The 12843-nt window shown below is 45.6% G+C and overlaps 1 protein-coding gene across 2 annotated transcripts in view; it reads left to right on the top strand.

The window, feature by feature from the left end:
• eogt (EGF domain-specific O-linked N-acetylglucosamine (GlcNAc) transferase) overlaps window positions 1-12843 on the top strand; it is a 69453-nt gene that overhangs the window by 35246 nt on the left and 21364 nt on the right. For both annotated transcript variants that reach the window (XM_067999130.1, XM_067999131.1), the window contains exons 11-12: window positions 492-578; window positions 7677-7745. In XM_067999130.1, the coding sequence (XP_067855231.1) occupies window positions 492-578; window positions 7677-7745 (156 nt within the window). The remainder of the gene's footprint in view (window positions 1-491; window positions 579-7676; window positions 7746-12843) is intronic.

Below are 12843 nucleotides of genomic sequence, written 5' to 3'. Positions count from 1 at the left end.
ACAGCCATCAAGGTATTGGAGTGGCATCATGGGATTTTTTTCTGCTACATTCTTTTACCAAGACTGTTCCTTTTGTATGCAAGTTAGCTTGCAAGTTTGTTTTCTTGTCTGTGAATCCAGCTGACCAGTATTTTTCATATTTTGGGATTGGTAAAAGTGGTCATCCGATTTTTATATATTGGAGAGGAAAGGAAGTTTACTGAGAGAGCATCCAAAACTAAGAAACAACTTATGCACTTTACAGTAACTATTGGCACCTGTCACTTTATTATGGTAACATATAACATTATTTTCATAAGCAGTGAAACATAGACTTCCAAATGATTCAGGCCCTTTCAACTGATTATAAGCAGTCTGCCTCTTAGGCCATGAAACCTGATAGATAAAATATATGTTGAGAATATCTGCTGTTTCTTTGTATAATGTTTACCAATTAGGCGATTGGTCACATATAACACCGTACTAATGCTTTCTTTGATCATAAATTACAGGTGCCTGACTGCTTTAGCACAGGGATGTTCAGAGCATTTTCTCAACACGTCCTCTTTAGGTTAAATATTGCACAAGATAGTCCACTGGTAAGTGTCCTATTGAAAAGTCCTATCTAACCCCACCCATTTGGCAACATCCACCAGCAACCTTAGAATGGTATCACAGATGTAGGCTAGTCATTGCAATGTGACAATTCACAGCCTTTCGACAGCTGGACCAAAAATACCTGTTCAGCCAATAAGACCTATTCTGCTATCTCCAGATCTACAACTGCCCAGTCTTACTTCTCGAACTTTAGTTGAAGTCCACTCCCACAAAGCTATACTTACACACCCTAAAATCTCCAAAAGACACATCTTCACTTTCTGCACTGTTTGCCTCCATGTCTCCAGAGACTGATCTCAGGTGGTGAGGGTGCTACAATCAACCTCAGTGCCCTTGAGTTAGGGAGGATTAGCCTTCAGTATAATGTCCCCTCCGTAATCTAGTGGCTTGATGACATTCTGATCCATTGAGGAACCAGACTAGATTGTTTTTTGTGCCCTCATTTCTTCAAATTGACTACAGAGCACATATCTCTTCTGTTTTCTTCTTTCTTAGGACTGTGGACGAAGTAACTTATAGCATAAAACTAAATTTTTTAGAAAAAAACTAAACTTAATTTAATAAATTAAACAAGGCTAGTACATGGTTCAACCTAAAAATAATTTGATTGGCATTAAATAAATAAAATAGTTATGACAGGGCAGGAGATGTGTTGCAGCTGCAATATGTGGGAGCTATTGGACAGTTTTGTCCAGGGCGACTACATCTGCGGTAAGTGTCTGCAGCTCGAGGAACTTCAGCTCCGAGTTGAGGAGTTGGGGTCCGAGCTGCAGACATTGCCATGCATCAGGGAGGGAGAAAGTTACCTGGACACTTTGATCCAGGAGGCAGTCATGCCCCTTAGACTAAATACTGTAGAATTGGCACATGGTCAGGGACAGGAGGGAGTGACTGCGAGTGAGGCAGGTACGGGGATCCAGGAGGTAGCATTGCAGGAGCCTCAGCCTCTGCACTTGTCCAATAGATACAAAGTTCTTGCAGCCCTTGTAGATGAGTGCAGGGAGGATGAGCAAACTGGCCATGGCACCGTGGTTCAGGGGGCCATTCAAATGAGGGGAGTAAAAAGGAATGTGGTTATAGTAGGCGACAGTATATTTAGAGGGATAGACACTGTTCTCTGCAGCCAAGAGCGAGAGTCCCGAAGGCTGTGTTGCCTACCCGGTGCCAGGGTTAAGGACATCTCCTCAGAGCTGGAGAGAAACATGGAGTGGGAGGAGGAGGATCCAGTTGTCGTGGTCCACGTGGGTACCAACGACATAGGTAGGACTAAGAAAGAGGTTCTGCTGAGGGAGCTTGAGCAGCTAGAGACTAAATTAAAAAGCAGAACCATAAAGGTGATAATCTCCGGATTATTACCTGAGCCACGAGCAAATTGGCACAGGGTAAATCAGATCAGAGAGATGAATGCGTGGCTCAAAGATTGGTGTGGGAGAAGTGGGTTTCGATTCATGGGGCATTGGCACCAGTACTGGGGAAAGAGGGAGCTGTTCCGTTGGGACGGGCTTCACCTGAACCATGCTGGGACCAGTGTTCTGGCAAACCGTATAACTAGGGCGGTAGAGAAGGCTTTAAACTAAATAGAGGGGGGGAGGGCTCAGGTGGGGTGAAGTTTAGATTGATAAAGAGAAAAGACAAGGAAGTAGTACAGGAAAGTGTTGGGGGTAATGATAAACAGAGTGTGTCAGGAAGGGACAGAGCGTACAAACATAAGAGTGCGCTAGCAAATGGGGCTAGCATGGGAAAGAATGGTAAGAAGACAAAATTAAAGGTTCTTTATCTGAATGCGTGCAGCATTCGTAATAAGATAGATGAATTGACGGCACAAATAGAAACAAATGGGTATGATCTCATGGCCATCACAGAGACATGGTTGCATGGTGACCAAGGTTGGGAGCTAAATATTCAGGGGGTTATTTAACATTTCGGAAGGATAGGAAAAAAGGTAAAGGTGGTGGGGTAGCTCTGTTAATAAAGATTGAAATTGGTATAATAGTGAGAAATGATCGTGGCTCAGAAGATCAAGATGTCGAATCAATTTGGGTGGAGGTAAGAAATAGCAAGGGAAAGAAATCACTGGTGGGAGTAGTATGTAGGCCCCCTAACAGTAGCTACACTGTAGGGCAAAATATAAATCAGGAAATAAGGGGGGCTTGTAAAAAAGATAATGCAATAATCATGGGCGATTTTAACTTTCACATAGATTGGACAAATCAAATTGGTAAAAATAGCCCTAAGTTCATAGAGTGTATTAGGGACTGTTTCTTAGACCAATACATCGGGGAACCAACCAGGGAACAGACCATTTTGGATCTGGTAATGGGTAACAAAACAGGATTAATTAATGATCTCAAAGTAAAGGATCCCTTGGGAAGCAGTGATCATAACATGATCGAATTTCACATCCAGTTTGAGAGCGAGGACCTTGGGTCTGAAACTACTGTATTAAACTTAAATAAGGGCAATTATAAAGGAATGAGGGCCGAATTGGCTAAAGTGGACTGGGTAAACAGATTAGATGGTATGATGGTGGATAAGCAGTGGCAAACATTTAAAAAGATATTTTATGACTCGCAACAAAAATATATCCCTGTGAGGAGGAAAGACGCCACAAAAAGGGTGAACCAACCATGGCTAACTTAGGAAGTCAAGGATGGTATCAGGTTAAAAGGAAAAGCACACAACATGGCAAAGATTACTGGTAAGCCCGAAGATTGGGAAAACTTTAAAAACCAGCAAAGGATGACTAAGAATAATAAAGAGGGAGAAAATAAATTACGAGAGTAAACTAGCAAGGAATATAAAAACTGACAGTAAAAGCTTCTACAAGTGTATAAAAAGGAAGAGGGTGGCTAAAGTAAACATTGGTCCCTTAGAGGATGAGACTGGGGAAATAATAATGGAAAACAAGGAAATGGCAGAGGAATTGAACAGATATTTTGTATCTGTCTTCACAGTAGAAGACACTAATAACATACCAATAATAGTAGAAAATCAAGGAGCAAAGGGGAGGGAGGAACTAAAAACAATCACTATCACTAGAGAAAAAGTACAAGGTAAACTAATGGGTCTAAAGGCTGACAAGTCCCCTGCACCTGATGGCTTGCATCCGAGGTCTTAAAGGAAGTGGCTACAGAGATAGTGGATGCATTGGTTGTAATCTTCCAGAATTCACTAGATTCTGGAACGGTCCCAGTGGTTTAGAAAACCGCAAACGTAACACCCCTATTCAAGAAGGGAGTGAGACAGAAAGCAGGTAACTATAGACCAGTTAGCCTAACATCTGTGATTGGGAAAATGCTAGAATCCATTATTAAGGAAGTAGTAGCAGGACATTTGGAGACTCATAATACAATCAAGGAGATTCATCATGGTTTTATGAAGGGGAAATCATGTCTGACAAATTTATTAGAGTTCTTTGAGGAAGTAACGGGCAGAGTGGATAAAGGGGAACCAATGGATGCAGTATATTTGGATTTCCAAAAGGCATTCGATAAGGTGCCACATAAAAGAATACTGCATAAGATAAGAGCTCATGGAGTTGGGAATAATATACTGGCATGGATAGAGGATTGGCTAACTAACAGAAAACAAAGAGTTGGGATAAAAGGGTAATTTTCAAAATGGCAATCTGTAACTAGTGGGGTGCCGCAGGGATCAGTGCTGGGGCCTCAACTATTTACAATACATATCAATGACTTGGATGAAGGAACAGAGTGTCTTGTGGCCAAATTTGCTGGATAGAAAGATAGGTGGAAAAGCAAGTTGCAATGAGGACACAAAGTGTCTGCAAAGGGATATTGACAGGTTAAGCGAATGGGCAAAAATTTGGCAGATGGAATATTATGTGGGAAAATGTGAAGTCATCCATTTTGGGAGGAAAATAAAAAAGCAAAATATTATTTGAATGGAGAAATACTACAAAATGCTGCGGTACAGACAGATCTGGGTGTCCTCGTACATGAAACACAAAAAGTCAACATCCAGGTGCAGCAGGTGATCCAGAAGGCAAACTGAATATTGGCCTTTATTTCCAGGGGGATGGAGTATAAAAGCAGGGAAGTCATGCTACAACTGTACAGGGTGCTGGTGAGATCACACCTGGAGTACTGCATACAGTTCTGGTGTCCTTATTTAAGGAAGGACATACTTGCATTGGAGGCAGTTCAGAGAAGGTTGACTAGGTTGATTCCGGGTATGGAAGGGTTGTCTTATGAGGAAAGATTGAACAGGTTTGGTCTATACTCATTGGAGTTTAGAAGAATGAGAGGAGATCTTATTGAAACATACAAGATTCTGAGGGGACTCGATAGGGTAGATGCTGAGAGGATGTTACCCCTCAAGGGGGAATCTAAAACTAGGGGGCATAGTCTCAGAATAAGGGGTCGCTCGTTTAAGACGGAAATGAGGAGGAATTTCTTCTCCCAGAGGGTCGTGAATCTTTGGAATTCTTTACTCCAAAAAGCTGTGGAGGCTGAGTCATTGAATACATTCAAGGCTGAGTTCGACAAATTTTTGATCAGCAAGGGAGTCAAAGGATATGGGGAAAGGGCGGGAAAGTGGAGTTGAGGTAAAAATCAGATAAGCCATGATCTCATTAAATGGCGGAGCAGGCTCGAGGGGCCGAATGGCCTACTGCTGCTCCTATCTCTTATGGTCTTATGGTGAGAATAGCCATAGGAATAAACCCAGATGTTGGCAACGTACATATAGGAAGATTGATGCACATCACGATAGCCCAATAAACAAAATCTCTACATGACTAATCCCACTATCTCCCTCCACAACAGCTTCCAATGTAGTACATGATTAGGCTCAAACTCAACGTTTCAAATAAGAGGGTCTGTCTATTACCCAGGATGCTGTGCACATGTACAGGAAAATTGTCTCTTCATATGGTCCACAACAGCTCTTAAGTACATGGGAATAGCAGTAACTTTCAATCTCTCCACCTTCTACTAGAGAAACTCTTTGACTTCTCAGCTTTAGAATGGCCTACCCATCTCCTTGCTGGGGAGAATAGGCACAATAAAGATGAATATATTACCCTTCCTCTGCTATCTGTATACGGTCCATTCACATATCAGTGGAAACTTTAGAGACCTAAACATGCACAGTTCTAAATTCCTCTATACAGATTAGAGATACTGAATAATATCTATGCAACTACATCTCCCAAATGGGAAGAAAGACTGAACCTCCCAAACTTCAGGCACTGTTCCTAAAGAGCACAGCTCTGAAAAGTAATTATAGGCAATCAAATTCATGACTGGATAGAAGCCTCCTTCCCTATCCCTCTATATAGTTAGGCTTCAGAGATCACCCCTTCAGAAGTGGCCAGTTAGGGTCCAAAAGCACCTCATTTTGGCAAATACGCTCTGATAAGAATATAAGAACATAAGAAATAGGAGCAGGAGTAGGCCATACGGCCCCTCGAGCCTGCTCCACCATTCAATCAGATCATGGCCGATCTTCAATCTCAACTCCACTTTCCTGCCCGATTCCTATATCGCTTGATTCCCCTAGAGTCCAAAAATCTATCTATTTAAGCCTTGAATACTCAACAACTCAGCATCCACAGCCATCTGGGGTAGAGAATTCCAAAAATTCACAACCCTCTGAATTAAGAAATTCCTCCTCATCTCTGTCTTAAATGGCCGACTCCATATCCTGCGACTAAGCCCTCTAGCTCCAGACTCTCCAGCCAGGGGAAATAACCTCTCGCCTTTAGGGAGGCCTGCAATTCTCTGAAAACATCCAAAGCTATCTTCTCCCGAGTTGCCTGCTTCTCATATCTGGCAGAACAATGAACAATGCATTCACTGCCACAGTCATTGCTTGGCACTGTCAGGATTTTCCTTACCAATATTTTATGTCACAGTTGGGTCCAAAACAATGTGACCATGCAAATACACTATCCGTGAGAATGGCAGTTTAAAAACTCCTACCTACTCATGCAAAGAAAATCTTTAATTTTGTAAAACAGATTGAAGTTATTTCTATTCAATCCCTCAATTGCTGGGCCATGAATAACTTCTTTACATTGACCTATGTGTCAGCGTAGTTCATCTGGTAGTACTGTTGTCTCTGAGTGAGAGAGTTGCAGGGTCAAGCCCCATTGTAGGTCTTTCGCATGTAATCTAGGCTCATACTCTAGTGCTCTAATGTATAGAGATGGAGCACTGCATTATTGGCGGTATGATCATTTTGTTGAGACATTATACCATAACATAACAACAGTGCCAGCACTTTAAAATAATTCACTTTGTGAAGTGCTTTTGGAAGTTCCTAAGAGATATGACAAGACTTACTGTACAAATGCAAATCTTCTTTTAACTGTTTCCACCTAATCACTTAAATAAACTTTCAGAAGATTAGTTAATTTATCAATTTTTTAAACCGTGATTTCCAGTCAATTTTTAGCACTGCTTAGGCAGTTTTTTTTTAAGCCAGTGATAGAAGGGATAACAGACCAAAATAAAAATGAAATAAGATAGGATGGTGGCCTGAGTGCTGACAGCTGATCAATGAGAGATGCCGAATGTGTGGTCAGGTTAGGTTAAATGCTTTGAGTGTGGGTGGGGCACTTGCACTTACCCAAACATTTGTGTCCTGTGTTCTGAGCATCATTTTGTTGTAAGTTGTATCACTGAGTGCACCTGTGCTGTAGAGTAGTACAGGAGTGTGTGGGTATGTGCCCATGATTCTCCACAAGGCTATTTTCCGCTCTTGGCCAGTTCTTAGGGAATTACAGGACAGTAATGGTTGAACCTCTCCATCAAATCATAGAGATTAAAAAGTAAAAGGGCAAGTCTCATATTTCCCTAGTGGCTGGTCAAAGATTGGCAAAAGTCACCAGCCTCGCTGCTTAGGTGCAGAATGTCAAACTTGGAAAAAAAGAGTAAAAAGCAAAAATGGGGTGGAAGGGAGAGGGAAATACACTTTTAGAACAATTGAATAGATTCGATTTGTTGCCCCTAGATAATTTTAATTATGAAGTTCTAAATGATAATTTGTAAGATATATTTTAGTATTTGGAAATCTTGCTATATGTTTAATAAGTCTATCTTTCTTTTATCAAGATTGGGAGAATTCGTGTTACACTCCTGGTTCGCAGTACTCAATATCGGAGAATTTTAAATCAGGATGAGGTGGGTAGTAAAGAAGCAGTTTTTTTGTGTTGTCTAAGATATGTACCAATGATTACAAAGTCTTGCTGTAGTTATCTGTTTGTGGTCTGCCAGTTTATTGATTTTTAGGTAAAGTATCCATTTAAAATTGTTTTCGCAGTTTTTTGTTTAAAAAATACTAATCTGCTGGCTGCTCAGTAACTGACTGCACCCTCTGGTGTGGTACTGAGCCATATAGATCAGGTTCATAAGATAGGTTCAGATGATGCCAGAGGGGATGTGCCAGAGGACTGGAGAACCGCTAATGTAGTACCATTATTCAAGAAGGGGAGTAGGGAAAAACCGGGGAACTACAGGCCAGTGAGCCTAACATCAGTGGTAGGAAAATTATTGGAAAAAATTCTGAAGGACAAAATTAGTCTCCACTTGGAGAAGCAAGGATTAATCAGGGATAGTCAACATGGCTTTGTCAAGGGAAGATCATGTCTGACTAATTTGATTGAATTTTTTGAGGGGGTGACGCAGTGGATGTGGTATACATGGATTTCAGTAAGGCCTTCGATAAAGTCCCGCACAGGAGACTGGTCAAGAAGGTACGAGTCCAGGGTGCCTTGGCACTTTGGATACAAAACTGGCTTAGTGGCAGAAGGCAGAGGGTGATGGTCGAAGGTTGTTTTTGTGACTGGAAGCCTGTGGCCAGTGGGGTACCACAGGGATCTGTGCTGGGGCCCTTGCTGTTTGTGGCCTACATTAACGACTTGGATATGAATGTAAAAGGTATGATCAGTAAGTTCGCTGATGATACAAAAATTGGTAGGGTGGTAAATAGCGAGGAGGATAGCCTCAGTCTGCAGGACGATATAGATGGGTTGGTCAGATGGGCGGAACAGTGGCAAATGGAATTTAACCCGGAAAAGTGCGAGGTGATGCACTTTGGAGGGACTAACAAGGCAAGGGAATATACAATGAATGGGAAGACCCTAGGCAAGACAGAGGGTCAGAGGGATCTTGGTGTGCAAGTTCACAGATCCCTGAAGGCGGCGGAACAGGTAGATAAGGTGGTAAAGAAGGCATATGGGATACTTGCCTTTATTAGCCGAGGCATAGAATATAAGAGCAAGGAGGTTATGATGGAGCTGTATAAAACACTGGTTAGGCCACAGCTGGAGTACTGTTTGCAGTTCTGGTCGCCGCACTACAGGAAGGATGTGATCGCTTTGGAGAGGGTGCAGAGGAGATTCACCAGGATGTTACCAGGGCTGGAGCGCTTCAGCTATGAAGAGAGACTGGGAAGATTGGGTTTGTTTTCCTTGGAGCAGAGGAGGCTGAGGGGGGACATGATTGAGATGTACAAAATTATGAGGGGCATAGATAGGATGGATACTAAGGAGCTTTTTCCCTTCGTTGAGGGTTCTATAACAAGGGGGCATAGATTCAAGGTAAAAGGCGGGAGGTTTAGAGGGGATTTGAGAAAGAACTTTTTCACCCAGAGGGTGGTTGGAGTCTGGAACTCACTGCCTGAGAGGGTTGTGGAGGCAGGAACCCTCACAACATTCAAGAAGCATTTGGATGAGCACTTGAAATGCCATAGCATACAAGGCTACGGACCAAATGCTGGAATATGGGATTAGATTAGACTGGGCTTGATGGCCGGCGCGGACACGATGGGCCGAAGGGCCTCTATCCGTGCTTTATAACTCTATGACTCTATGGGCTCGATTTTAGGGTCGGGTTACCTGCGGGTTTCCAGCGGGGGGACCCCGAAAATCCCGATCTCCGATCACGTGACCGGATTCGGACGAAATCCCGGCCACTTCCGGGTACCGCGCTGACGTGCGGGGCTGCGCGCGAAAGCCCCGCTGGTGGGAATCCCGCAGGCAATTAAAGCCAGCGGGGTTCCACTTGAGAGTACTTAACTTGCTCGTTGTGGTCAGTTAATGAGCTGAAGCAGCTGTCAAAAGAGGAAGTGTGGGATTTTAGGTTCAAGGCAGTCAGTTTCCCACACTGGGGGAAACAGGACCCTTCAAACCAGGCGTGTTGCAGCCAGCAGCCTGTGGCAGGTGCCAAGGTGCGCTCCACGGGGGAGAGCCCTCACCCACGCAGGAGGCCACCGCATCACATAGGGCAACCCCTGCCCCCCACCCCCCCCCGGCCAAGCCAGAGGACAGACCGACATGAAACCGCAGCCCCAGTCCGAGGACCCACACACCTACCCTGCACAACCCCTCAGACCAACACCTGCCAGTTGGGTGGTGTGTGGACACCCTCGGAGGACGAAGAGCATGACCAGCACCAGCAGCCTCGCAGTCCACGCCATCCGCCGCAGAGACGTGGATCCCCCCAACACGGTGTGGTTGCACGCCCACCTGCACAGCAGGAGGGAGGGCTACCGCAGAGAGAGACGCGTCGCAGAGGGCACTACCCTCGCCACAGGGTCCACAGACCGAGGCGCAGCTCCCCGGACCTCTCCGAGCAGCAGTGCACAGGGAGGCGCAGATTCGCTCGACATGTAGTCGTGGAGATCTGCAGCCTCTTTCATGCCGAGCTGCTCCTGGCTGGCCCCAGCACCAACTGCTTACCTGTCGCTGGCAAAGTCACCACTGTCCTCCACACCTTCTCCTCCGCATCCTTCCAGGGTGCAGCCGGCTACACCGCCGATGTCTCTCAGTCGTCTGCGCGGACGAGCCCTGCAAATACACCTGCACCTACTCTGCAGTAACACGATGGGTGGCATCAGTGGTGGGTCCTCATAGTGATACCCAGGAGCGGGCATTATTGGACACAATGGACAGGATTCGCGGAGACATGGCAGTGGTGGTGTCAATATAATGTGTGCTGTTTGTGGCTCTGAAATTCAATATGGGTAACACCCATGACAAACCCTCAGACACCCTTGTGCACCCCCTTCATGCTGACGAGACGTTTGCCTTACCCTGCCTACTGCACATATGTGATGCATGCCCTGTGGCTGCAGCACAGGTGGTGGCAGGTTGAGTGAGGCTGGCCATGAGGGAGATGCACGAGAGGGTGAGTATGGGATGGAGCCATGAGACTGTATGAGGATTGGGTCGCGTGTTAGTGGCAGGATGAGTACTGGCGAGGTGAGTAGGTGGAGGTAAGATGAGGATGGGGTGTGAGTGGGCATGAAGGGTGATGTGACAGAATAGTGTTGGCGGTGCCGAAGGAGATTTGGGGTGGGGGCAGTGTTGTGGCAGACGGAATGTAGGGGAAAGACTTCGTGTTCTCACTGTGGCTGACCTACTGCGGTCATTGCAGCGCCTCCTGCACTGTATGCAGGTGGGCCATATGTTGGTGGCGCAGGTGACCCCCTCTGCCACCTCGAGCCAGGCCTTGGTGGCAGAGGCAGGCCGCTTCCTCCCGCCCGCCGGGGGGAAGATCTGTGTCCTCCCCCTCCTCCTCACCCCATCTGATGATACTTGGGGTGAGGCATCATTAAACTGGGAGCAGCCTTCCCCCTGGGCTGCTCCATGCTGCAATTTGTCCCATTGGTTGCAGCATCTGTCAGTGGAGGACTGCCCCTTTAACTAGAGAGCCTCCAGCTGACAGATCGTACTGCGCATGCGCAGCCCGACCGACGCGCAGGCCAGCGCCGTGGACCCTGGAGGAGCAGGTAATTGGATCCTATTAGTGGATTGCCTGCTACGATCGCGTGGGCAACCCACTAATTTCGCCGTTCACGTTTTCGACGCTCCCGGAGGACCACCCGCTGGGAACCCGCAGGCCTGCTAAATTCGAGCCCTATGACTCTATGAAAAGGCCTTTCAGCCCATTTGATCTTATCCTTCCAGAATACAACCTTCCCATCTTCCCATTTACAGCATCTAGCTGTTTCTTAAATAAGTCTAGTGTCATTGCTTCAACCATCCTTTCCTGCTGACCATTTCTAACTGAATATCACCCTCTGAAATACTTCCGGGCACCAGTCATGAATTTGTCCTTCAAAAACCCTCAATCTGTGCCTTCTTGCTCTGTTGCCCTGCATATCAGAAAGTATTGTTTCAGGTTTAATTTCTCTATTTCAATAACTGTTTAGTATATCTCTATAAGATTACCTCTGAGATTTTTCTTTTGTGGATGAGCAGCCCTGGCATATCACACAATTTCTCAAAGGGTTCTGATGAAGGGTCATAAGACCTGAAACGTTAACCCTACCGTCCTTTCCCACAGATGCTGCCTGACCTGCTGAATGTTTCCAGCATTTTCTGTTTTTAATTCCTCGTAGCTATTCCCTCCGACACTAAAGATTAGCTTTGTTGTTCTCCTCTGCACTGTCCCTAGTGCCTGGATGGCCTTCTTATGTCAAGGTAGTCAAACTGTTTGTAGTAGTCCAGTTGTGGCTTGGTGACAGGTTCAGCATGACCTCCAGAAATTTGAACTCAACTGATAATCCAAGTTTCTCACTCCCGATTGCTATCCCAGCAACTACTGCTGAAAAATGTGCACATGTTACATCGAGTTACATCAAAACTCGGGCAAGGAAACCTCCTGCTGATTACCAGCTACCGCCCTCCCTCAGCTGATGAATCAGTCCTCCTCCATGTTGAGCACCACTTGGAGGAAGCACTGAGGGTAGCAAGGGCACAGAATGTACTCTGGGTGGGGGACTTCAATGTCCATCACCAAGAGTGGCTCGGTAGCACGACTACTGACCGAGCTGGCAGAGTCCTGAAAGACATAGCTGCCAGACTGGGCCGGCGGCAGGTGATGAACGAACCAACACGAGGGAAAAACCTACTTAACCTCGTCCTCACCAATCTACCTGTTGCAGATGCATCTGTCCATGACAGTATTGGTAGGAGTGACCACCGCACAGTTCTTGTGGAGACGAAGTCCCGTCTTCACACGGAGAACACCATCCAATGTGTTGTGTGGCACTACCACCATGCTAAATGGGATAGAGTTAGAACAGATCTAGGAGCTCAAAACTGGGCATCCATGAGGTGCTGTGGGCCATCAGCAGCAGCAGATTTGTATTCCAGCACAATCTGTAACCTCATGGCCCGGCATATTCCTCATTCTACCATTACCAACAAGCCAGTGGATCAACCCTGGTTCAATGAGGAGTGTAGAAGAACATGTCAGGAGCAGCACCAGGCGT

This window comes from Heptranchias perlo, chromosome 17, assembly GCF_035084215.1.
Source record: "Heptranchias perlo isolate sHepPer1 chromosome 17, sHepPer1.hap1, whole genome shotgun sequence".
Lineage (NCBI taxonomy): Eukaryota > Metazoa > Chordata > Chondrichthyes > Hexanchiformes > Hexanchidae > Heptranchias > Heptranchias perlo.
Note: the sequence above shows the minus strand (reverse complement) of the source record. Positions and strands in the feature narration are given on the sequence as shown.